The sequence below is a fragment of the Sminthopsis crassicaudata genome, chromosome 5 (assembly GCF_048593235.1).
Source record: "Sminthopsis crassicaudata isolate SCR6 chromosome 5, ASM4859323v1, whole genome shotgun sequence".
NCBI lineage: Eukaryota > Metazoa > Chordata > Mammalia > Dasyuromorphia > Dasyuridae > Sminthopsis > Sminthopsis crassicaudata.
The window spans coordinates 103,811,120-103,834,184 of record NC_133621.1 but is presented as its reverse complement, the minus strand read 5'-3'; the positions used below and the strand labels follow the sequence as shown (position 1 = coordinate 103,834,184).

Sequence of the window (23,065 nt, the reverse complement as noted above, 5' to 3'; positions counted from 1 at the left end):
CTACTAATAGGTATGGGACCTTTGTCTTGCTTTCTGACCTGGGTCTGTTCAGCCCTCCTCGGGCAGCGTGGTAGATCTTTCCACTAGTAGACTTAGTATGGACACCTGATCAGTAACCCATTGCAGCTTCGAACTTCAGGGCTCTAACTGTCCACCAATCTCAACTTCTCTGGTAATTGGGATTACACGGGTATATCATCATACCCTGCTTAGAGTAATGTTTTAAAATGCATAAAATGAAATGATTATAAAGGAAATAAATCCATCTATCATTTATTAGATTTTTTTTCTATTCCAATCAGATGGAAATCTCTCCACTGACCCATTGGACCTGCATGATGACTTCCTGGTTAAAAGCCTTAAAATGTTCTCTTTCTCACATTTATACATAACTGTGAATCACTTTTACCCAATTATTTATCAGATTATATCTGCAGATATATGTATATTACTCTTAAGGAAGGTGCTGAGGGGTGGTAGATTGGGATTGCTCAGGAAATGCCTCCTGGAAGAGATGTATTTTAAAGGAAATTATGAACATGATGACCGTGTTCAGGGTTGAGAGATTGGCATATTTAAAGGCATTATAGGCTTTGTGTACTGCTACTTCTCTTAGGAGTCTGAGAATATAGTAACAAATGTAAGATTGGGAAGAAACTGAATTCCAAACAGAAAAGTTGAGATTTGAAATCTCAGTGGTGCAATTTAGGAAACTAAACCTATGTTTAAATTGAAGATGAAATTGGCTAAATTATTGGTTCTCAGATGAAAATCAGAGATTATCTTAAACAAGTCAGAGTATAACCTGTCTTGGTGCAATCCTTGACAGGTGTTCATTCAAAATGTTAATAGTTCTACCAGCCTCCTCATTCATCTTGTGAACTAGATTGTAACCTGGTGGACATCTAGTGGTTACAATCTTTTTGATTACATTGATTTGAATTCTCTTTGTAATCTTTATTTTGGGGGGGGGGATGCAAATTTGTAAATTTGTGCAATGTAAAGAAAAAAAAATTTTAATGTGGACAATTACAAGATGGATGAATGGGAATGGAATCCTAAACATTGCCTCTCACTCATCAAGAGTTTTAATACAATAATCTTAATGGTTATCCTAGTGATAGTGAATGAGGCAGAGCAAAACAGTAATTTACAGAGAAAGAAACCATGTAAATAAGCAGACTTTACCTGATAATGTTAGTTTATTAAAAGAAGAGAAAATGAGATGAGGCTTTAGTCCTGCTGGATATTTAATAGTTCAGAAAGTAAGAGTAAGAAATTGTGCTGAGAGCAATATTTTTTAAATTAAGCATGGATAAAAAAAAAAAAATAAAAGTTAACATCACTAACAGGTGAGTGTGTGACTTATTGGATGAACAGATCAGAAAGGATGGGATGATCCTGTAGAGAATGTATTGATGGCTTAATATTTGTCATGAAAATGACTTTAGTATTATTTCATGCGATTGCTGTTTAGATTTTAAAATTCAATTTTAGTAGTCAGAAAAAAATCTTTAATTTGGCTTTCTTTTTAATCAGGTTCTTTAGTAATCGAGGATAAAGAGAGCCAGCCACATATGCCTAAGCAGAGTCCTGTGGTGGAACAGAATTCACAGCCACCAGGTGGCTTATCTTCAAACCAATTATCCAAGTTTCCAACACAGATCAGCCTAGCTCAATTACGACTCCAACACATGCAGCAACAGGTAATGGCTCAGAGACAGCAGGTGCAACGGAGGCCAGCACCTGTGGGGTTACCAAACCCTAGAATGCAGGGGCCCATCCAGCAGCCTTCCATCTCTCATCAGGTAAATTTGGAAGTCGGCCCCATCCCAATCTAGCTTCCTCTAGTATAAATGTGTTACCCACTCTTAAAGAGAGAGAAAAAGAGAGAGCTACATTTCTTATCAGTCTATGGTAAGACTCCCTTCCCTCTCGCCCCCCTCCGCACCAGATTTCAGTAAATAAAAATGTTGATTTATAATCATTTGAGAATTTACTGTAAATGAGATGATAGCCCTACTTTGACTATTTAGATTTAATGGTCTAGTTATTTGCTTCTTTAAATTAGCCATTTTAACTAGAATTGTCATATCAGGAATACAATCAAAAGGAAAACTTGATGACCATTTAAAAACATTTCAATCAAGACCTAACACTTTTACAATACAACTTCCTGAATCAAAAAGTGAAATTCAGAATATTAACAACTTGAAAGAGACATGCATTTGGATATGAGTTCCTACATTTTCCAATCATGTTCAGATTAGATTAGAATAAAAAATTTTGTTTGGATTGTTGTTATTCTTAAATTTATTTTTAAAATTTTAGAAACGAATCATATTAGGTTGATCTGTTTAACAAAAGGATATTTTTGCATACATTGGTTAACAAATATTCTTAACTGTTCTTTGTATAACAGTTATGTAGAAATAGATGCCTTGGAGTAGCTTAAAAATTGTGGCTTCTTATATTTATTGTGTGACCTTTCATGGCAAGTTTTTTAACTGCTGGTAGGAGCTTTAATTTCATCTTAGTATATACAAGGAGTAGTTGGACTAAATGATCTCTAGAGTAATTTTCAGTTAAAAATTCTGTGACCCTCTGAATAAGAGGGAAGTTTCTCTTGTCACTTCCAATTTAAGGTATTTTAGTAGTTGATTCCTAGTAGTCTTTATATCTTAAAATAATTTTTTCCATTACACATTTTATCTCCCTCTATTTTTACCCTCCTCTCTACTTTTAACTCTCTTACCCAAATCACCTTATTCATCTACTTATCATTTATTCAAATAATAATTTTCATCCATTTACCCATAATATGATCATTTTATCTTTTAACATGTTTGTTCTTTCCATATTCCTTTCTTCCATTTCCCTTCCCCACCTCCACCCCTTCGTTTCTAAAGGTATATAGAAGCACAGATTGTTATATAAATAACTATATATGTTTGTCATTGGACTTTAAATCAATACCTTTTTATCCTTCCTGAACTTTGGGGATAAAGGCACATGGGATATTTGGGGATCTTACCTCTTTTTATTTATTGCTTTCACCCTCTTCTAAATTGTTATTCTGCTTTTGCCTGGAGGATATGTGTAGGAATGTCACAATTGATAGTCTCTTTTCTCCTTCTCTCCCACTTTCTCTTCCCCCTCCTGGTCACAATTGATAGTCTCTTTTCTCCTCTCCCACTTTCTCTTCCCCCTCCTGTCCACTCCCCAAACCAAAAGACATAAAGTTTTATAAGACCCAGTAATGTCAACATTGCTAGAATGGAAGAATCACATTTCACTCATGGATTTGTTTTATGCGACAAAATACATTAAAACCCATTTTTATACTCATTAAGGAATAAATATAACCTGTCCAGTAAACGTCACTTTTTTTTTTTATAACAGACCTACTGAATAATAGTTTATTAACAAAAGACAATCCAAAATTTACATTAATATCTTCAAATAAATATATGGATAAGAAAAAAGCAGTTATATAGATTTAATATACACACATATATGGCATGTGAGCTACTCACAAATGCAGCCAAACATGCACATATACATATATCATCCTTTTAACTTCAGATAATTTTTTTTTGGGGGGGAGGGGGTTTTGAGGGAGGGGTGGGAAGTCGGTGATGAAGTTCATTATAAAATTCTTAATTATATAAATCAAGTTCTTCAGGCAAAAACAGATTTAGGTTGCCAGTCATGTATGTGTGTGTATATATACATATACACATGTATAATAAATATACATAAATGCTTATTAACTGGTACACATCTTTGTACATCTAAGACTTGATAAGACTATTGATAAGATAAAGTATACATATTCATGGGTGTGATGTATGGTAAGAAAGTATAAATTGTATAGAGAGGCAGCTTAGTATAGTGGCAAAGAACATTGTAATTTAAATCCAGGAGACTTCAATTTACATTCTACCTCTGATACTTAGTATTTTTATGGAAAGAAGGAATCCTGTTTTAAGTATTTGCTGTATGCTGATCCCTATGCTGAGCACACAGATACTAATGGAAAAAGCAAGACGGTCCCTGTCCTCCAGGAACTTATATTCTTATAGTGAGAGCAAAACATAAATGGGAGCAGTGACCAAGGCCAAGAACACTTTTTCAGCAAAAGCAGAGGGCTAGTAAATGGAGTATTAGAGCCAGTGATTGATACAGCCTTACCAGGAGCAGTATGTGGATGCATTTCTATTTCCAGAAAAGGGTGAGTGGCAGGTGGGGAAGCGCCAATAGTAGTAGAGCCTAAAGGTGGCCAGGAGCAGCAGCCTTGAGGCTTGGGTCAAGCCAGCTGGAGTGCTGAATCTTTGATCAGAGACTGAGGGGTTGGGGTGGAGGTGGTGAGTCATGGAAACTCTTAAACTTTATTTTCTGGCAAATGGGGCAAATGGACATGTGTATCCCCTACTCTTCTGCTTGAGAGAAAAACTCTTTTTAAACTTTAAAGCACTATAGAAATGAATTGTTTAAAAATGGTTTAAAACTTGATTATAGAATCGTAGTTTTCATATGTTCCAAAAATATTTTAGATAAATATAACTTATCAGGATTTGTACCAACTTCACATAAGTAAGTGAAGGAGTTTCTTGAGTGTAAAAGTTTTTCTTAATGGTGGGTTTGTTCTTGGAAATTCTGATTTCCAGTGAAAGATTTAAGCAATTTCTACTGTTTTGCATCTTTTAAAGAAAATATTAACAACTTGTTTTTTGGTATTCTTCTTCTCTTTTTTTTTTTTTTTTAGCAACCCCCTCCGCGCTTGATAAATTTTCAAAATCACAACCCCAAACCCAATGGACCAGTTCTCCCTCCTCATCCTCCTCAATTGAGATACCCTTCCAACCAGAATATACCACGGCAAGCAATAAAACCTAATCCACTACAGATGGCATTTTTGGCCCAGCAAGCCATAAAACAGGTATCATTTTTTCTACTTAACTATAATCTGCCCTTTCCTAAATAAATAAAATCATAAGTGAAATGCCTCTAAATTTCTATGTTTTATATTATTTTATTTCTCTGCAATTCCTTATGTTTGAAGTTTATAATTTTTCCCCCCTTCAGGCTAGCTGTGTTTCCCAAACTAATCCAGTGATATAAGGACAAGCATAGAATAAATAATTTATCACTCAGGGTTCTGTAACTACTGCCTCTAATAGATTTGGAGAATCTGGCAGGGGGCACTAAAGGCAAAAGAATGAATGCTAAGAAATCTTAGAAGGATCAATTTAAAGTTCCAAATTTTGTCCTGCTTTCCCTCCCCATCTTCTTTAGGCATTAAGTAACCAGATATTGGTTTTACCATGTGCAGCTATGTAAAACATTTCCATCTTAGTCATTTTGTTCAACAACTCAGGAAAAAAAAAATGGAGAGTAGAGGAAAATAAAATAATAATATGCTTTATCATTAGTCCATTAGGATTATCTTGGATCATTGTATTACTGAGAATAGTTAGTTGTTCATCACACAGTGTTGCAGTTAGTATGTACAATGTTTTCCTGGTTCTGTTCACTTCACTATTCATCAATTCTTACAGATCTTTCCAGGTTTTTTGAAATTGCTTTTCTTAATAGCACAAAAATATAGAAAGGTCATTCTTAAAAAAAAGTCTTAAGATGAGATTTAAAAGATAAGTAAATGTAGTAGCTAAGTGGCCTTCATATCCCAGTTTAAGATCTTTAGACTTGAATATACCAGCAACAAACATTTTTTTTTTTAATTTAAAATTGTCTCCTTCTCTCCATTCCTCCTCTACTAATTGAGAAAGAAATAGCATACAAAATCATGCAAACCTTTTCGATGTTGGTCATGTTTTGTCTCTTACATCTATCTCCACCCATCTCCAAAAAAGAGAGAGAAAAAAAAAAATGTGCTTCAATCTGTTATTTGGACATATGGATATCATTTATATTTATGCAATCACATTTTTAACACCATAAGTTGTACAGCCACTCTCAATTGTTGGCTATCCACTAAGTTTCTTTCAGATCCATTCTGATAAATCCCTCTGATGTCCATCACCCACATACGGACCATTTTGATGTGAGTGAATTGTACTGTGAATTAAAGTTAGCAACTGAAAAGATTACTGGGAAAGGTAGTTTCCAAAAAAAAAAAAAAAGTCTCTTTATTATTACATAGTGAAGAAACCTGGTGTGTTTGTTTATACTTTTGTAGGCTTTAAGTAAAATAATTACATTTTGGAAACTGTCACTTAAATCTATGCATTAAAAAATATCTGGGACCACATTTTATATACATACCTATTCTCATTCTGTTGGGTTTGAAGTCATAGAATTTGGATTCAAAATATGGTTATCGTTAACTCCTTTTGTAATCTTAGACACCTCATTTAACATATCTGGACTTTTCTACTATCAGAGAAGGAGTACTGGATGACCTCATATGTGTCTTCCATGTCTAAAACTGTGATTACATTATTTTTATTTAGTGATTTATTCTTCTGTTTTGCCTGAGCCTTTGATTCTCAGTATTTTCATTTTTCATTGATTTAAAGAAAATTAATGGGAAATAATACTTTTTTATTTGTAGTTTTTCAAACTAATTCCATTTTTAATATTAATCATTTCATGAATACTCTTCAGTTACTTGAAAATAACTTTTAAAGAGTAAATTATATTTCCTTCACAAACTTTTTTTTTTTCTTTTTCCAAGTAACTTTCCCAGGTTCATATAGGTAGGGATTTTTAAGTGTCTGAGACCAAATTTGAACTTGGAACTTCAGGGATTGTGCTCTTATCAACTATGGCATCTAGCTATTCCTCTGGTGTAGGACATTTTTCATTGAAGTTAGCTGTGTTTACTATGATTTATAGAAGAGAAATGATGGAAAGAGTTAAAAATATTATGATACTCTTTCCAAAATAAGTGAATTACAAATTACAAGAATAATTCATAAGATACAGTGTGGGTGTGTATGTGTAAGTGTGGCACCTCCCCCTCCCAGTCAACTAATAATATCCAGCTTATTCTGAAGAATTGGGTCTTTTATATGAATAATTTCACCTTCATTAAATAATTTTATTTATAAGGGCTATAGTGAACATTATATTCTATTGATGATTCAACCTTTTTTTTTTTTTTTTTTCCTGAGGGTGGGGTTAAGTGACTTTGCCCAGGGTCACACAGCTAGGAAGTGTTAAGTGTCTGAAATCAGATTTGAACTAGGGTCCTCCTGAATTCAAGGCTGGTGCTCTATCCAGTGCACCACCTAGCTGCCCCCGATGACTCATCATTTTTAATAGTAATTATCATATTTACACACGAGGACCTCCCTGGAATTGTTTAATTATGTGGAATTATTTGGTATAAAATCTCTTCTATCTCTAAAGCTTTTGCCCTTCATAATTTTTAATCCTTTTTATTTTTTCCTTTTCTCCCAGCTGTTAACTCTTAATGTGTGTGTTTTTTGTTGCACTTTGCATCATACTCTAAGTTTTTTCCTCTGTAACATTAGGGAAAATCCAAGAATAAAGCTGGGAAATGTTACATTTGGTAAATTTTGGCTTGTATTTACAGGCATCGTCATAACTACTTTAAAGATGTATATTTTGTTTCTGGGTTCTTAGATATTTCTGAAATTAAACTTCTATGACTTGATGTACTAGAAATTAGTTTATAGTGTCCATACCTCAGAATATGCTTTACAGATTGAATTCTATTGGAGAAATACTATGTATGTTTATCTGATACTGTACACCAAGTTTTTTAAACATCATATCACAACTTTTATTTATGCAGCTAGGTGATTATAAACGGATTATTAGCTAGTTTTTCATTAACATAATAGTTAACATTAATCTGAAAAATAAAATTTCCCTCAACATTTTTTTTATTAAAATATTTTATTGGTATAGCAGTTGAAAAATTATTACTAGATATATTATTTCACATATGTATCATAGATCTAGGAATATTGTCATGCAGATCTTAGATGAAGAAATTCAGGCTCTAAGTAGCTAGGGAGTTGTTGTAGTTGGGAAGGAACTCTGGTCTTTTGTCAAGTGTAAGTTCTGTTACACTTTAATAGACATATATGTATGTGTAAACTCATTATAGCTATTGCCCTGTGTTCTGGGAGATTAATAACAGAAAAGGAAATCCTTATATACACTCCAAATATTTAGAATTGTAACATTGGCAGGGGAGGGACAAAAGAGTAGTAGATGGCCATTAATTGAAGAATGGCTATGCAAATTATTGTACATAAAGGTAATAGAATGTTAATATACTGCAAGAAATAATTCATGTGAAATAAGGTATGGGAAGAATTATTTACCAGTATAAAGTACAATGATGAAAACCAACAAAACCATATATTCGGCAATAAGTATGTTTACAAAGGTTTCTATTTGAATAAAAATACCAATAGCAAAACATTATAAATTAAATGCTATGAAATTAAATGACCAAACTTGACTGAAAAGGAGTTTACAAAGTACCTTACAGTGATAATTTGGAGAGATCAGTGATTAAGAGTGTGTAATATCAAAGTTTTTCAGTAGAGCAATTTATATATTTAGTTATTTGTTTTTGCTGAACACTCTTGTTTTTTAAGGCTTTGCTTTAAATTAGTTGGGAGGTAAAGATGGGAGAGGGGATGCTTTGGAAAGTGTAGGTGATATAAAGACAAAATAAAATTATTTTTCAGAAATAAGGTTCATTTAATGTCATTTAAAGTTTTCTAGACTGGAAAGTATAAGGGAGATAAGTGTGCACACTAATCTTAAAAGATAAAAATTAGCATCAAAAAACCATTTAAAGTCCTAAAGAACATCTACTAGAGAACTTGATATTTATTTGAGACTTGGCCTATTTGTTTTCCCTACATTTTGGGCTTTCCTCTTACTACCCCTTTTAATATGTCATCCTTGTTCTTTTATTCTTTGGGGGTGTGGGTGGGTGGGTGTGTGTGTGTGTGTGTGTGTGTGTGTGTGTGTGTGTGTGTAATATATATTAGTTTGCTCTGCTACTATGTTATTCCATAATACATGGCATTTTAAATGTTTTATAATATGTTTATATTCCTTTCTTACTAACCTAAAGGGAATTGTTGTTTGCAATTTATTTTAATTTCCCCACAAAGTTCTACATTATTTTACATTGTGTTTTATTCTTTAATTTCTAATTTTTAATGAACTATAAAATGTCAAGGCAATATGTTTTGTAATTAATTTTGCTAGCCAGAATCAAGGGAATCATTCATAGGATAATGATGGTAAATTGTTACTTCTTTCTTTCTAGTGGCAGATTAGCAGTGGACCAGCATCAACTGTTCCTTCTACTGCCAGTAGCACCACATCTACTCCTTCTAGTCCTACCATTACTAGTGCAGCTGGATATGATGCCAAGTCTTTTGGACCACCTATGATTGATCTTAGTTCTCCAGTTGGAAGTTCCTATAATCTTCCTTCTCTTCCAGATGTAAGTATATCAGGATACTTCAGTTAGGCTTAGTTTGGGGTATTAAATACATGTTTAAGACAAATAGCATATGGAATATTTCTTTATCCCTAATAAAGGGATAAAGGGATTTTTAAAATTTTTATTTTTTTTAATATACAAAAGCTTTAGTGAAAACCAATTTATATATTTGAATTCTGTTTTATGGTGGGAATTTACAATTTCAAAAGACATTCTTTTTCCTACCTTCTTCCCCCAAAATGACTTTTGTTTTTGATATGGATAAAGCTTTCTAAAGTTATAAATATTAAATCATTGTATTACTGTCCATTATTCATTCCTATATTCATTAGTTTGTGGGCTTGACTCTCCTTAAGTTGCTAGGAAGATGTCTTTTATAAGCATAGACAGAAGCAGAACTTTTTCTTTCCTTCCTGTAAAGTTAAAAGTGGAGCTCCCCAGAGTGACTCTATAGCAAAGAATCTCCATTCATTCCCAGATGCTCATATTTCTTGAACCATATAGAAGATGTTATATTTAATTGGCCATTCCTGTTCTGACATAAATAAGTCTCAGACCATAGTAACATGTTGAATTTTTTTTTTTTTTTTTTAACCACTTCTCTCATTATTCAGTGAAGGTAATATTTTCAACAGTAAATATAAAGCCCAGGACAGGTTGGGATTGTCATAATAAGCTTTTTCATTATTTCTTTGTGATATTCTTAGAAGGAATATTATTTGTAGATGAAGTTATATTTGGATGCTTTTTTATGCAAATGATCAGTCCTTCAGCACTGAATCTTGAAAAAGCCAATAATTATTATCAAGACAGAAATTTTGTTTTTCTATATATAGTGTTAAAGCAACAATCTGAAGAATAGGGGTGTGTGTATGTGTGTGTGTTAGCATGGTTAAAATCAAGTCTGGTGTGTAATGAGGCTTATACTTAAAAGCTTCATACTTATACTTAAAACATGTTATATCTAGTCCCTACTGATCCTTGTCCATGGTAAATTTATTGTGTAGTAGACTTTGTTCAAACAAGTACTTCTTCTTAATGTGGGCATGATTCCAGTAGTGCCTAGAAGCTCCAATATCTGTTTCTAAACTAGAAGCTTTTAAGATAACATTTTCAATGACCTGTTATAGGCTTTCCTTTGTCCAAGGAAGACTTCACATGACTGGGTTTAGAATGTCCTTAGTAGTTCAGCTCTATTGATTCATTTTTAATCACAGCAATTCTAGATTAGTATATGCTAACATATGTAGAAAGTAGAGATGGGAGAGTAACTGAAATGAAAATATTTGAAGTATTTCCAAAAAGAATATTTTTGATTTGGAGAAATATTTTGTTTTTCTTTGCTGTAGAAATAAGTAGAATGAATAGTGAGTAGTGTAGTAGCAACCCAAGTGATTAGATTAGTTTTTTTTTAAAACGTATAATTTCGATCTTAAGCACTAAAATTAATAAAAATCACTTAATATATTGTAATATGCCTCTTTTGACTATATATACATACATATATTAAGAATATATACACAAACTTATGTGTGTATATATGTGTATATACACATCTGTTTTTATATGGCATTCAGGTGTATTCACAGTAAACTATTAAGATGAAGTACATCTCTTATTTCTTATGGAAAATTCTGTAATGCCAGAATTTTCATATGATAATGCATTTTGCTTATATATAAGATTGATGTGGGCATGTGTACATTTTTGGATAAGTTTAAAATGGTTCCTAATTTGCTAATGTAAAATTTCTTAAATGCAATTGCTCTTTTGTGTTTTTGTTGCAAGATTGACTGTTCAAGCACTATTGCACTGGATAATCTTGTGAAAAAAGATGCTAGTGTAGAACAGAACCAACCACGACCTCCTTCAAACAGAACAGTCCAGTCACCAAATTCATCTGTACCATCCCCAGGCCTCCCAGGTATATTGCAATTGTATTGGTTTATGTATGTAGCTTTTAAACCTACTTGTAAGTAGAGGTTTTCTTCTCTTTATTCAGTACTTAGAGGATATCACTGATGCCAAATATTGTGGTGTTGACAATTGAGGATCAAAACTAGATAAGATGTTACAGGATAAGTTCAGCTTCCTATTACTCAGTATTCAATATTAATCCAATTTTGTGAGGTTAAAATGTTTGTCTCCCACTTTAATTAGCTTGTCCTCATTATTAATCCACTATGGTTAGGATCTCATTCCCCACCTGTCTATATGAGTGTTTTAATAATGCTTTCTGATTGCCAGGATTCTCTTTACTATTCCCTAAGTTATACTGTAGGCCTATGTTTCTGTCTTCTCATGTATCTACTGTGAAAGTACTCTTTCACAAATAATCTGAAAGTAAGCTGGTTTCCTTACATTAACAAAGATTTGCCTGCAGTTATAGAATCTATATAATTTTATTAGGTATACATTGATGAAAAAAAATCACATTTTAATGAATTTTGTGTCTTTAGCTATATTTGTATATTTTAATGAGATTTCATGTATCCATTTCCTTTTGTAATTAATTTCTCAGAAAACAGCTATAAAGGTTAGGATTTGTTTTGCTTTAGTTTTGACCAAACACCCTATGAAAAGCAAATTTTACATAGAAATAAAGTGGGGAATTTTTTTTTTAACAATCATTTACCAGTCATTAGAAAGTTGTGGGAGCAGCTAGGTGAGGCAGTAGATAGAGCATCAGCCCTGAAGTCAGGAGGCCCGGATTTAAAATTTGGCCTCAGACACTAATGGCTTTGTGACCTTGGGCAAGTCACTTAATCCCAACTGCCAGAGGGGAAGGGTGGAGATGTGCTTAATTTGTCATACTAGTGATATGAAGTGTCATTGCCTATTTCTCATTTTTCTTTCATTTTGCATGCGCAAATTAGGTATTATTAGCATCCATCATACTAGTTCTGGATCTTTGTTAAAGTCCGCGTCCTTGACACAGCATCATTAAGATAGTCTTCATTGTCTTCTTCCTCCTCATGAAACTTTAATAATTTCCTTTTGCCTTTCCTATCAAATCTAAAACCTTAGGCTACCTATTTAAAATGAATATGCATTTTATGTAGGTGTTGTTTTGATCATATATACTCCTTCATCTTTACTTATGTTTGTTCCTACAACTGTTATTTCCTCTTGCCTTCCATCATTCTGAATCATTTATATATATAATTTAAATCCTATTCTGATTAAAAGATAATTATACTATTTCTCTGTATCATGCAATTTAGCAGTCATACCCTTTTTTTTTTTTTTTTTTACATTTATGCTACACTGCTCCTTTGTACACAAATAATACTCAGTTTTTTATTTGCACCATCTTTTTTTTTTTTTAACTCAAATACACAAGATAATGTGGTTTATTTTTAGGACCTGTAACTATGACCAGTGTACACCCACCAATCCGCTCACCTAGTGCCTCCAGTGTTGGAAGTAGAGGAAGGTAAGTTGACTGTTTTAGTATATAAACATCTTGTGGTGGTATTAATTTTGTTAATTCTAGCACATTGCAGGCATTTTGCTTCATATATTTCAAATGTAATGAGGCAAATAATTATAAGCTATAATATAAGTTAAATAGTTATTAAAAGCAAAAAATTACCCAATTACTAAAAATAAAAAGGCTTTGCATACAGTGTGGAATCATGGGTGGAAATGAAATAGGAATAATATGAATTGAATAGAAGCAAAGGTAGCATTTTAAAGTGGAAATAGTATAGATTTATTAGTGAACAGAACTTTTGTGATGACAAAAATAATGAATTTGAATGGATAGAAGTGTGGTGAATAAGTGGCAATATCGGTTTGTCTAAATTTTGTCACAAATAATGCTTCTTCTTTTATCCTTATGCTATGAGTGGTTAGATGATAAAGTAGGAAAGGCTGGTATTTAGCTCTGTCCACAAAAAGTTAATGTTTTTTCAGCTCAATGTTTTTTCAGCAAGGTTTTGATGATTTTCGCACTTCATTAAAATTAAATTTTCTTACTGTATTGATGTTGATATTTTAATTTCATCTTGTTCGGATTTTTGTTTTGTTTTTAAGAATGGCTATAGGATACTGATGCACCCTAGTAGGTCAAGCAAAAACATGGGTTTTGTTCCAAAAATTCACTCAAATGTTGATTGTTTAAAATTTAAATTACATTTTTTCTATTGATCACATGTTAATTAAATTTCTTGTATAGCTTTCAGATAGACACCTACTTTAACCTGTCATGAAATTAAACTATTAAATTAGGATTCTGGGAACAGAAAACATTAAATACAAATGCTATATTCATGAATTTACCCATCAGACTTATTTGATTGACTGTATATTGTCCCATGCTAAGGATTTCCCACTTTTGTAACATTGCAAATAATTTTATGACATATAGATTTTCTTTCTTTTCTTTTTTTATAGCTCTGGCTCTTCCAGCAAACCAACAGGAGCTGATTCTACACACAAAGTCCCAGTGGTTATGTTGGAACCAATCAGAATCAAGCAGGAAAATAGTGGCCCACATGAGAATTATGATTTCCCTATTGTTGTAGTAAAGCAAGAAACAGATGAAGAACCTAGATCTCAAAATGTAATCATTTAAATCATAGATACTGTTCTTAGTTTGAAGGTTGAAATTTTTATAACTGTTAGAATATTAGTTATTAAGTAGGGAAATCTATCGCACCATTGACTTTAAAAAATATTGTTGTAACAATATCAATATGTACTAGGAATAACACTGTAACTTTATAGTGTTTTCATGTATAATTTTACCAATCTTATTATAAAATCACATTATTTGAAGCATGCTCAGTCATAGAATGTCTAGAATGCACTATATTCAATTCTTCTATACTTTCTAGGTAAGGGATTTGAATTAGGCAAGCAGAGTAACAGTGATCTAGGGGGAAATACTTTTTAAAAAGCAGTCCATTTTACATTTATGTGTGTGTGTGTTTTCCTTTTCCCATGCAGACCAACTTTCCCAGAAGCATACTTACATCATTGCTCTTGGACAGTAACCATAATGCCACATCTGAGGAAGCTGTTTTAAGAACAGATGCTCCAGATAGCACAGGGGATCGACCAGGACTTCAAGCAAGTCCTTCAAATGCAAAGTCTGGATGGGGAGGTGCCTCACAGAAGTCACCCCTTCATGGTGGAGAAAGTAGAAAAGATGATGACCCCAATGAAGACTGGTGTGCTGTGTGTCAGAATGGAGGAGAACTCCTTTGCTGTGAGAAATGCCCCAAAGTGTTCCATCTTACTTGTCATGTGCCTACATTGATGAATTTCCCAAGGTAAGTTGTCTGCTTTTCTTTCTCATTATTCTTTTACTGTCTGTGATTCCAAAATAATTGTTTACTTTATAAATCCGTATCTGCCACAAAAATTGAATGTTGGGAAAACACCTCTGTTAAACACTTGTCAGTAGTTTATCAGATATCACAAATAAGACGATTTTTCTTTAGCTTTAAAAGAGATTTTGGTAAGTAGGTCACTTAGATTCTATGAAATATGCTTAAGAAGGGATCTGCCATCATACTTTCATGTTTATTAATTTTTCCTTCAATAAACTAACTCAATGAATGTTAATTCTCCTGTTTTGTTTAGAGTACTTTGTTAGCTGAGTGAATATAAAGTTTAAATAAGGCATTATTTAATGTTTTCATGAAACCTACATTTTATTCTTAAGAGTAAAGAGTATACCTAAAGAGATGTGATTCCTGAATGTACCTGTGTATTTTTAATTTAATCTCTATAAAATGTTTAATCTTATCTGAATTTTTCCATTCTTATGAATAGAACTCTTATGATAAAACTTTAAAACAAGTTAGTCTTTATAGTAAAATTTAGGAAAGCTAAAGATGGTTTACAAATTAGGAAAACAATAGTATTTCCTTTTTGTGATTTTTTTTTTTTTTTTAAAGCATTCAAAAAATGTAAGAATGTTGATTGTGATATATCATATTCAGAACATTATTTGTGCCTTTTAAGAAACCAATTTCAAAAGGGAATTTATGAAAGCTAGTGCAGGCAAATTAAATGGTGTAGGTGAGAAAAGGAGTTTACTTCATGCAAAAGTGTGAAGAACAGGAGATGAGTTATCTATCACGATTACCAAGATACCCAGGCCATAGAGAAAGGGGATCTTAGAAATTCCGGTAGAACTAGGTTGTCAAGGGTCTTAAAGACTAAACAGAGGAACGTAGTATTTTAATGTAAAGGCAGGAGATATAGGGAGTCATGACTGCCAGTTGATTTAGGGGGATTAACATGGTCAGACCTGCTTTTTTTTTTTTTTTTTTTTTTTTTTTTTGCTATGTTTAGAGGATAAATGGGATTGATTTGGAAGAGATACCATTATAATGCCCAAAATTTTATGAGCTCTTAATCCTAAATTTGAGCAGAGTAAATGTGACATAATAAGAGATTGGCAGTTAAATGCACATCTGGGGTTAAGACACATTTCAGTCTTGATCACCTCCCATCTGAGCTATTTCAAAAGCCTTGTAATTGCTTGCTTGTTCTCATACCCTTAATCTCTCTCCTGTACACTCCACAAGTTTTGATAACTGAGACTTGTTCAAAGCATTCCAATGATTCTCTGGTGCAGTAGATAGGACACTGGCTCTGGAGTAAGGAGGACCTGTGTTCAAGTCTGGTCTCAGACATTTAATACTAGCTGTGTGACACTGGGCAAATCATTTAACCCTAATTGTTTCACCTCTCCCAAAATCCCAAAATAGTCTTAAATTTAACTACAAAATCTTCTGTTTTTTCCTTTTCCACAAATTGTTCAATGATACCTCTTTCTCTCTCACATTTCTCCCTTTGCCACTATTGACACCTCACTTGAATTTTTACAGTTAACATCTAATAATCTCTTTGAATCTGTCTCATATAGAAAATCTGTGTCATTCCTTTGCTCAAAAATCTTGATTTGCTTCTACTTTCTCGGAAATAAAATACAAATTTATTTTAAAGCCTTCTATCTCTAGATTTAGGTTTATATTATTACCTTATATATATTTGATAACTTCCTTTAGAAGATCCTCAACTCCATGCATTTGTGTAAGCTGATCTCTGTTCTTGGAATGGAATTATTCACTCTTCTACCTCTTAGAAGTAGTAGTTTTCTTCAAGGCTTAGTTCTCCATTACTTTTAAAGCTTTTTCTGAGTTTTCCCTATTCCTTTTTGCTCTTCACCAAGTTCTGTATGTTAATGCTCAGAGAAGTTTCTTTTTAAACATACTGTATTTCTCCAGCACAGAATAAACTTTAGGAGCCAGAGATGTTTTATTTTTGTGTTTGTTTCTCCAGTACCTAGCAGTGTTTTTTATATAGTTCTTTAGTTTTCTTGATTTAAATGAAAATGAATCTTTTGCTTTGATCTTACTACTATGTTTCAAAAGTTATCTCTGCCATTCTTTTTTATCACATTGTATATGATTGTGGATTTGGTGATATAGCACCTAAGTTTAACCTCTGTTTCTAAGTCTAGCTAGGATTTAGATAGAAAAGAATTATTTTGAGTATGTAAATCCCTTGGTATGTTTTTGTTTGCTTTTAAACAATAAATTAACTTTCTTTTGTGATTATCTTTTCAGCTAGATTGAAAAGTCCAAGAAGATCCATATATTTTTCTTATAGATCATAGAATGTTGAGCTAAAAGATGACCATCTCTTCTAGTACTCTGTTTTCATTAAAATACATACTAGTTCATGAATAAATACTCGGTACTAAGGTTTAGGGAAAAGACAAACTTTTAATCCTTGTAAACTGATTTCCTCTAAATCTTTCATAATAGTGAGAGAAATGTTTCTAAAATTTTATATGCTAGGATAAATATGTTTCCAAAAAAATTTCTAGAACATCATTTTTCTTTTTATTATAGTGGAGAGTGGATTTGTACTTTTTGTAGAGACTTATCCAAACCAGAAGTTGAGTATGATTGCGATGATCCCAATTACAGCTCTGAAAAACGAAAATCTGAAGGACATGTAGGATTAACGCCAATAGATCAAAGGGTAAGTTTCAAATTTTTTGTCTGTGATTGGCCACACTTTGGAAAGTAGAAATGTTTTCCCAAAAAAAGTCACATTTAGGGTTTTTTTCCTCCTGCCTCCTCCTATTAAAAGAAAATCCTTTTTGGTGATGAGTTTGCTTTTATAATGAAATTGAAGAATTATCAAGCAGGACCCTATGAGAAAAAATTTTACTTATCATGTAATTGTCAAATATCAATGATGGTAATAAATTACATAGTACTATAAATAATGATGACCTCTAAGGTCACATTAGATGTAATGTTATGAACCTTTGAAGTTTTTTTTCCCTAGCAAGAGAATATCACCCTATATTGCACTAGTATATTATGAGAAAAGAGGGTATGAGGAGAAAATGTGGGGAGGATGGTGCGCATGGGCTTAGGAGCACACAAAAAAGGTAAGAGTGCTATAAGACATCTTTTGATTCAATAGATATAAGCTGTGTCCTCTTCCACAGCTATTTGCACTATTGCAATAATCAAGATTTTGGTCTCAAAACATCTATTGCATACCCAAATTATTTTCTTTCTCTGTCATAGACAAGTTTGACAGAATTTGTTCTTAAAAGGCTGTAGAAACTATTCAGTTTCTTCTATACTGGGTTATTTATTTTCTTTCCACATGATTTTTATGTTGATGATTTTTGGTTTGTATTTTTTTCAATTAAGTTAGCTGGTCTTTAGTTTCTAGTGCACTTCCCTGCTCTATCCCTTTATTATTTTTTTTTTTTTTCCGGGCAAAATTTGTCATTTGTTTTTTTTGTTTGTTTGTTTGTTTGTTTGTTTGTTTGTTTTTTAGCTAAGTCTGTTCAAGTCCAAGTCTGTTACTCGTGTTCCTCTTTGTTCTCTAGTTTGTGCCCAGGGTACAAACATAGAATTATAATTGAAACAATTGAAAATGACATCTGAAGACCATCATTCCTCCAACACTATCATCTTGAATATTCCTGACAAATAGACATCCATTCTCTGCTTCGAGACCCCTAGTAACAATTGACTGCCTACGTGTTCGTCCCCAACTCATTCCATTTTTAAAATAGCCCCAATTATTAGAAGGTATTACTACTTTTTTTTCATGGGCCAAAATCTGCCTTTTCTTAACCTTTAACTCATTCAACCAGGTTCTGCTCTCAGGAACCAAGGAAAATAATTGAGTAATGTTCATACTTATGTCTTTTTCATAGTCTTTCTGTACAAAACATCCTACTTCCTTTATCCAATGTCCATTCTAAAATGTGGCACTCAAAATTGACCCCTATTTTCTAGAAGTATGTTACATCTCTTCCATTATTAGGCACATATTGCTTCTATTAATGTAATAGAAGATTGCATTAGCTTTCTTGAATACTGTATCACTCTTGTATTATTAAGGTTGTAGTCCACTATAAGCCCTTCCTCCTTTCTTCCCTACATAAGTGCTTTTGAGGCATATTTTTTCCTACTCTTTTATGGATTCCTTTTACCAAAGCTTAAGTAATGACATATATCCCTATCACATTTAATTTAATAATTTTTAACCCATCCTAGACTTTAGGACTGGACAGTATTCTAAAAAGATCATACCACACTTCCTTCTTTGTTATTAGATCTAATTTCATGACTATCTTTTTTTTTTAGTCTTGAGGAATTATAGCCATGCTCATCTCCTTTAACTTTCCTTCTCTCATAGAAATCACTTGACTATTCTTTGCAAAATTTTATTCTTAAGAAGCTCATCCTTCTTATGCTAACTTATAACTTTATAAATCAAACTTATTCCTTTGACAAAGTTTAATATTTGTTCTCTTATTTTCAAATTCTAGTTTGGTGCCTTGAGTATCACAGTGGACTTGTGGTTATTTTATTTATTTATTTTTTTAATTGATCCAAATCATGTCTAAAATACCAATTGCATCAATCTGTTTTTTAACTTATTATTCCAGAAAATGTAATTACTTGTAGGGTTAGTCGAGTTATTCAAATGATCTTTATGTGCCTCTGCCAGATGTCAGGTTTTTGTTTTATTTGTTTGTTTTTATCACCAGTCTATGATAACATTACAGTCTTGTGATCTGTAGCAGGAACTTTTTTCATTTCTTAGAGCTGGTTATAACACACTAAACAAGATAAGGTCAAAATGGGTTAATGATTTAGACATATAAAGAGTGATATTATAAGCAAATTGGAACATTGTATAGTTTACCTCACAGATCAGTGAAGAAGAAAGGAATTTATTCCTCAAATGTAATCATTAGTCATTTGTATTTCATTGATACTGGTAATGATTTATATATTTATTGTTTTGGACAGCACTTCTCTTTAATATCTTATGAACACAAGAAACTTTTCCTGATCTTTATCACTATTACTCTGCTGTTTATCTTCAATTTTACCTGCATATATATAACATTTGTATAATAGTTTTCATATTGTCTCTCGAGTTGAGTTGTAACCTTGATGAGGGCACTATTCTGTATTTTCCTTTTTATCGTCAGCAAATAGCATGATTCTTGAATGAATGACTATTAAGTATACATATGCATTTGTAAAGCCTTGTTACATTATGATCAATCTTTTTCTTCAGAAGTGTGAACGACTACTTTTGTTCCTTTACTGCCATGAAATGAGTTTGGCTTTTCAAGATCCAGTTCCTTCTACAGTAAGTATTCATGTCATACTTAGTTCTTATAATAATAAAAAGAAATGTGATTTGTCGATTGAGAAGGAGAAGATGGACCCTCTTGGCACTAAAAATGTTTTCCAGATTTTCTTATTTGGTATTTATTTGCCCACAAAACTCATTGAGATATTAAGCTCAGTACTCATTTGATATTTTCAGCCTAAAAAACTCTGTAAACTACTGTCTAGTATTGGTATTATTGATCATAGTTTTCACAAATCTACCTGAATTCTTATAACTTCAATTGTACTTTCTATAATATAGTTTGTAGCAAAATTATTTTTGTTCTTTCAGAAGACTTAAGGAAAGTTTTTGTTCTTTGTTTTTCAAGACTTATCTCTTTTTTTGAGGTTATTGGATTTAAGTGACTTGCCCAGGGTTACACAGCTAGGAAGTGTTAAGTGTCTGAGGCCAGATTTGAACTTAGGTCCTCCTGACTTCAAGGCTGGTGCTCTATCCACTGAGCCACTGTTCCTAGAGAATCAATTCTTTATTAGGAGCAGCATTTAGTTTTGCCATCCATAATCTAACCTTTAATATGTAGTGTATTTAAGTCTAGAAATTAACCCCTCATAGTCACTTTCTTTGAATTCACACTACATGTTTCCAGTGGGCTTGGAAAGTTACCATATTTTATATAATTATAACTTTTAGAAGTTCAAATTTATGTACATACTATCATTTCAGAAGATCAATTATTTTTGGTAATTTAAAACTAGTAGTGGTCTACAAAAATAAAAACCCAATTAATCCTATATACAATATTTGGGGTTTTTCAAAATCCATCTTTTTTTCACTTGTTTAAAATTCAGCATATTTTTTATTTAATTACTCCAATCCTCAGTTATCTCAACTATATAAAGAAAGCATTAGATTTGATTTCTTAGGTATATAGATTCTAAAATCTGTGTTGCCTAATACATTTAATATCACCTAAAGGCATCTTTTAAAATGTAGAAAATCTCATTTAGCCTTTGCCCTTCATTTTTGCCCCCATCATACAGTTTAACGAAGTTTCCTTTATGAGAATCCCTACTTGAATGATTTCAGGGTACTGGGAAGATTTCTTTGCCCTCAGATTAAACCTAGATGAAAGTTGTAATTGGCTCATTAGTCCTAAGACTTAAAATGTAATAGCACTTGTCATTGGAGGTTGTGACACATTGCCAAAAATTATTTATGCTAATACTTGTATGGGGCCACTTAAGAGTGGTTGGAGGAAAAGAGTATTTAAGAAGGGAGGGACAGCATTGGAAGTTTTTGCCTCTTCTGCCATTTTAAAATTCCTAATCACTGAATTTGAGACTTGTTACAAATTATTCTAAAATTCTTCCACTATTTCCACTTAATTTCTGTTAATTTTATTTCGTATTTATAAATCACTACTTCAGCAAAAGCACTTGGCTAATAGCATCCAGAGATATTTCATCTGAACTTTAGAACCTGATAAATTATCTGTATTTAAGACACAGCACACCTAGGAGTAATGATATCTGATTTGTTTTTAAAGGTGCCTGATTATTACAAAATAATTAAAAATCCTATGGACTTGTCTACCATCAAGAAAAAACTCCAAGTAGATTCCCCAGTGTATACCAAGCCTGAAGATTTTGTGGCTGATTTCCGACTGATTTTTGAAAATTGTGCTGAATTCAATGAGGTGAGATATAAAGATAAGTTATTTTAAAGATAATTCTTATTTCAAAACAAATAAAAATGTTTCACATCTGAGAGATATATATATAATAATCCTTTTGGTGCAAGAGTTCAGGTTAATTGCAAATGAGTTTGGAAGCAAGTTTTCTTCTACCATTTGAAATTGCATAAAACTTAAATTGTTTTGTCCTACAATTTTATAATTATATAGACTTCCATACCCTCACTTCAGATTAAAGAATCTCCTAATAGATATTTTGTAAGTTTTTAATTATACTTGAGTTAACTTTGAGTTAAGTCTTACCCTATATCTTGAACATGGTAAGCACTTATATCATTCATATGTATAGGCAATCAGATCTAATCGAACTTTTATATAGTTAAAATTATAATGAATTTGTTTTTTTCTTGATATCAGTATTGATGTTATTTTTTTTTTTCTTTTTTTCATTTCCTTCAATAGCCTGATTCTGAAGTAGCCAGTGCTGGTATAAAACTTGAAAGCTATTTTGAAGACCTCCTGAAAAACCTTTATCCAGAGAAAAAATTTCCAAAGCAAGAATTCAAGAATGAAACAGAAGATACCATATTTAGTGATGATTCAGACGATGACTTTGTACAGCCACGGAAAAAGCGGCTCAAAAGCATTGATGACCGCCAGCTGTTTAAATAAGTGACAACAGTGACAGACTGGTTTGACCCCTCTATTTTTTTTTTTTTTTAACCTTTTTATTAGTGATTAACATAATTGCAAGGAAAAGTCCATGACCACTCTGACATTTAGGTTTGTGGACGTTTTAATAGATGTCAATTTTCCTTAATAATCCATTTCTCTCTCTCTTTCTCACTCATCCCCATTAAGGAAAGGTGGGGAAAGCATCATTAAAGATTGAGATCAAGTCCCTTTCCCCTTCTCAGAAATGATACAACAGCATCTGAAAGTATGACTGTTATCTAAAGGAGGGAGAATGACTGTATTTACACCTAAAGTTGAAAACTTAAATGTGGTTTCAACGTGTGAATTAATCCATTTTCAGAAAATGTGATACCACTACCCATTCTTACCAAAGGCACGTGGCTGGCCATTATAAGTTTATTCTACTGTACTTAACAGTATGCCACGAATATGATATTAAATGTCCTAGGATACTGATTGGTGTGATTGAAGTGTAGGTAGATGCCACTAAGGAAGTACCTGATGGTCTGTCATGTAATATGGAGAGTGTATTAAAGAAAAATCAGGAAAACAAA

General features: G+C 32.4%; 1 protein-coding gene across 6 annotated transcripts in view; it reads left to right on the top strand.

Moving 5' to 3' along the window:
* Nucleotides 1-23,065, top strand: part of TRIM24 (tripartite motif containing 24) — a 115,504-nt gene extending 92,439 nt beyond the window's left edge. For 3 of the 6 annotated variants that reach the window (XM_074267808.1, XM_074267809.1, XM_074267810.1), the window contains 11 exons: nucleotides 1,540-1,808; nucleotides 4,769-4,942; nucleotides 9,290-9,469; nucleotides 11,258-11,393; nucleotides 12,833-12,905; nucleotides 13,868-14,036; nucleotides 14,423-14,748; nucleotides 17,347-17,479; nucleotides 20,063-20,137; nucleotides 21,669-21,818; nucleotides 22,278-23,065. In XM_074267808.1, coding sequence (XP_074123909.1) covers nucleotides 1,540-1,808; nucleotides 4,769-4,942; nucleotides 9,290-9,469; nucleotides 11,258-11,393; nucleotides 12,833-12,905; nucleotides 13,868-14,036; nucleotides 14,423-14,748; nucleotides 17,347-17,479; nucleotides 20,063-20,137; nucleotides 21,669-21,818; nucleotides 22,278-22,487 — 1,895 coding nt within the window. In that variant the 3' untranslated portion in view covers nucleotides 22,488-23,065. Of the gene's footprint in view, nucleotides 1-1,539; nucleotides 1,809-4,768; nucleotides 4,943-9,289; nucleotides 9,470-11,257; nucleotides 11,394-12,832; nucleotides 12,906-13,867; nucleotides 14,037-14,422; nucleotides 14,749-17,346; nucleotides 17,502-20,029; nucleotides 20,138-21,630; nucleotides 21,819-22,277 lie in introns of all 6 variants that reach the window. The other 3 variants (XR_012482297.1, XM_074267811.1, XM_074267812.1) reach the window with 3 other exon arrangements.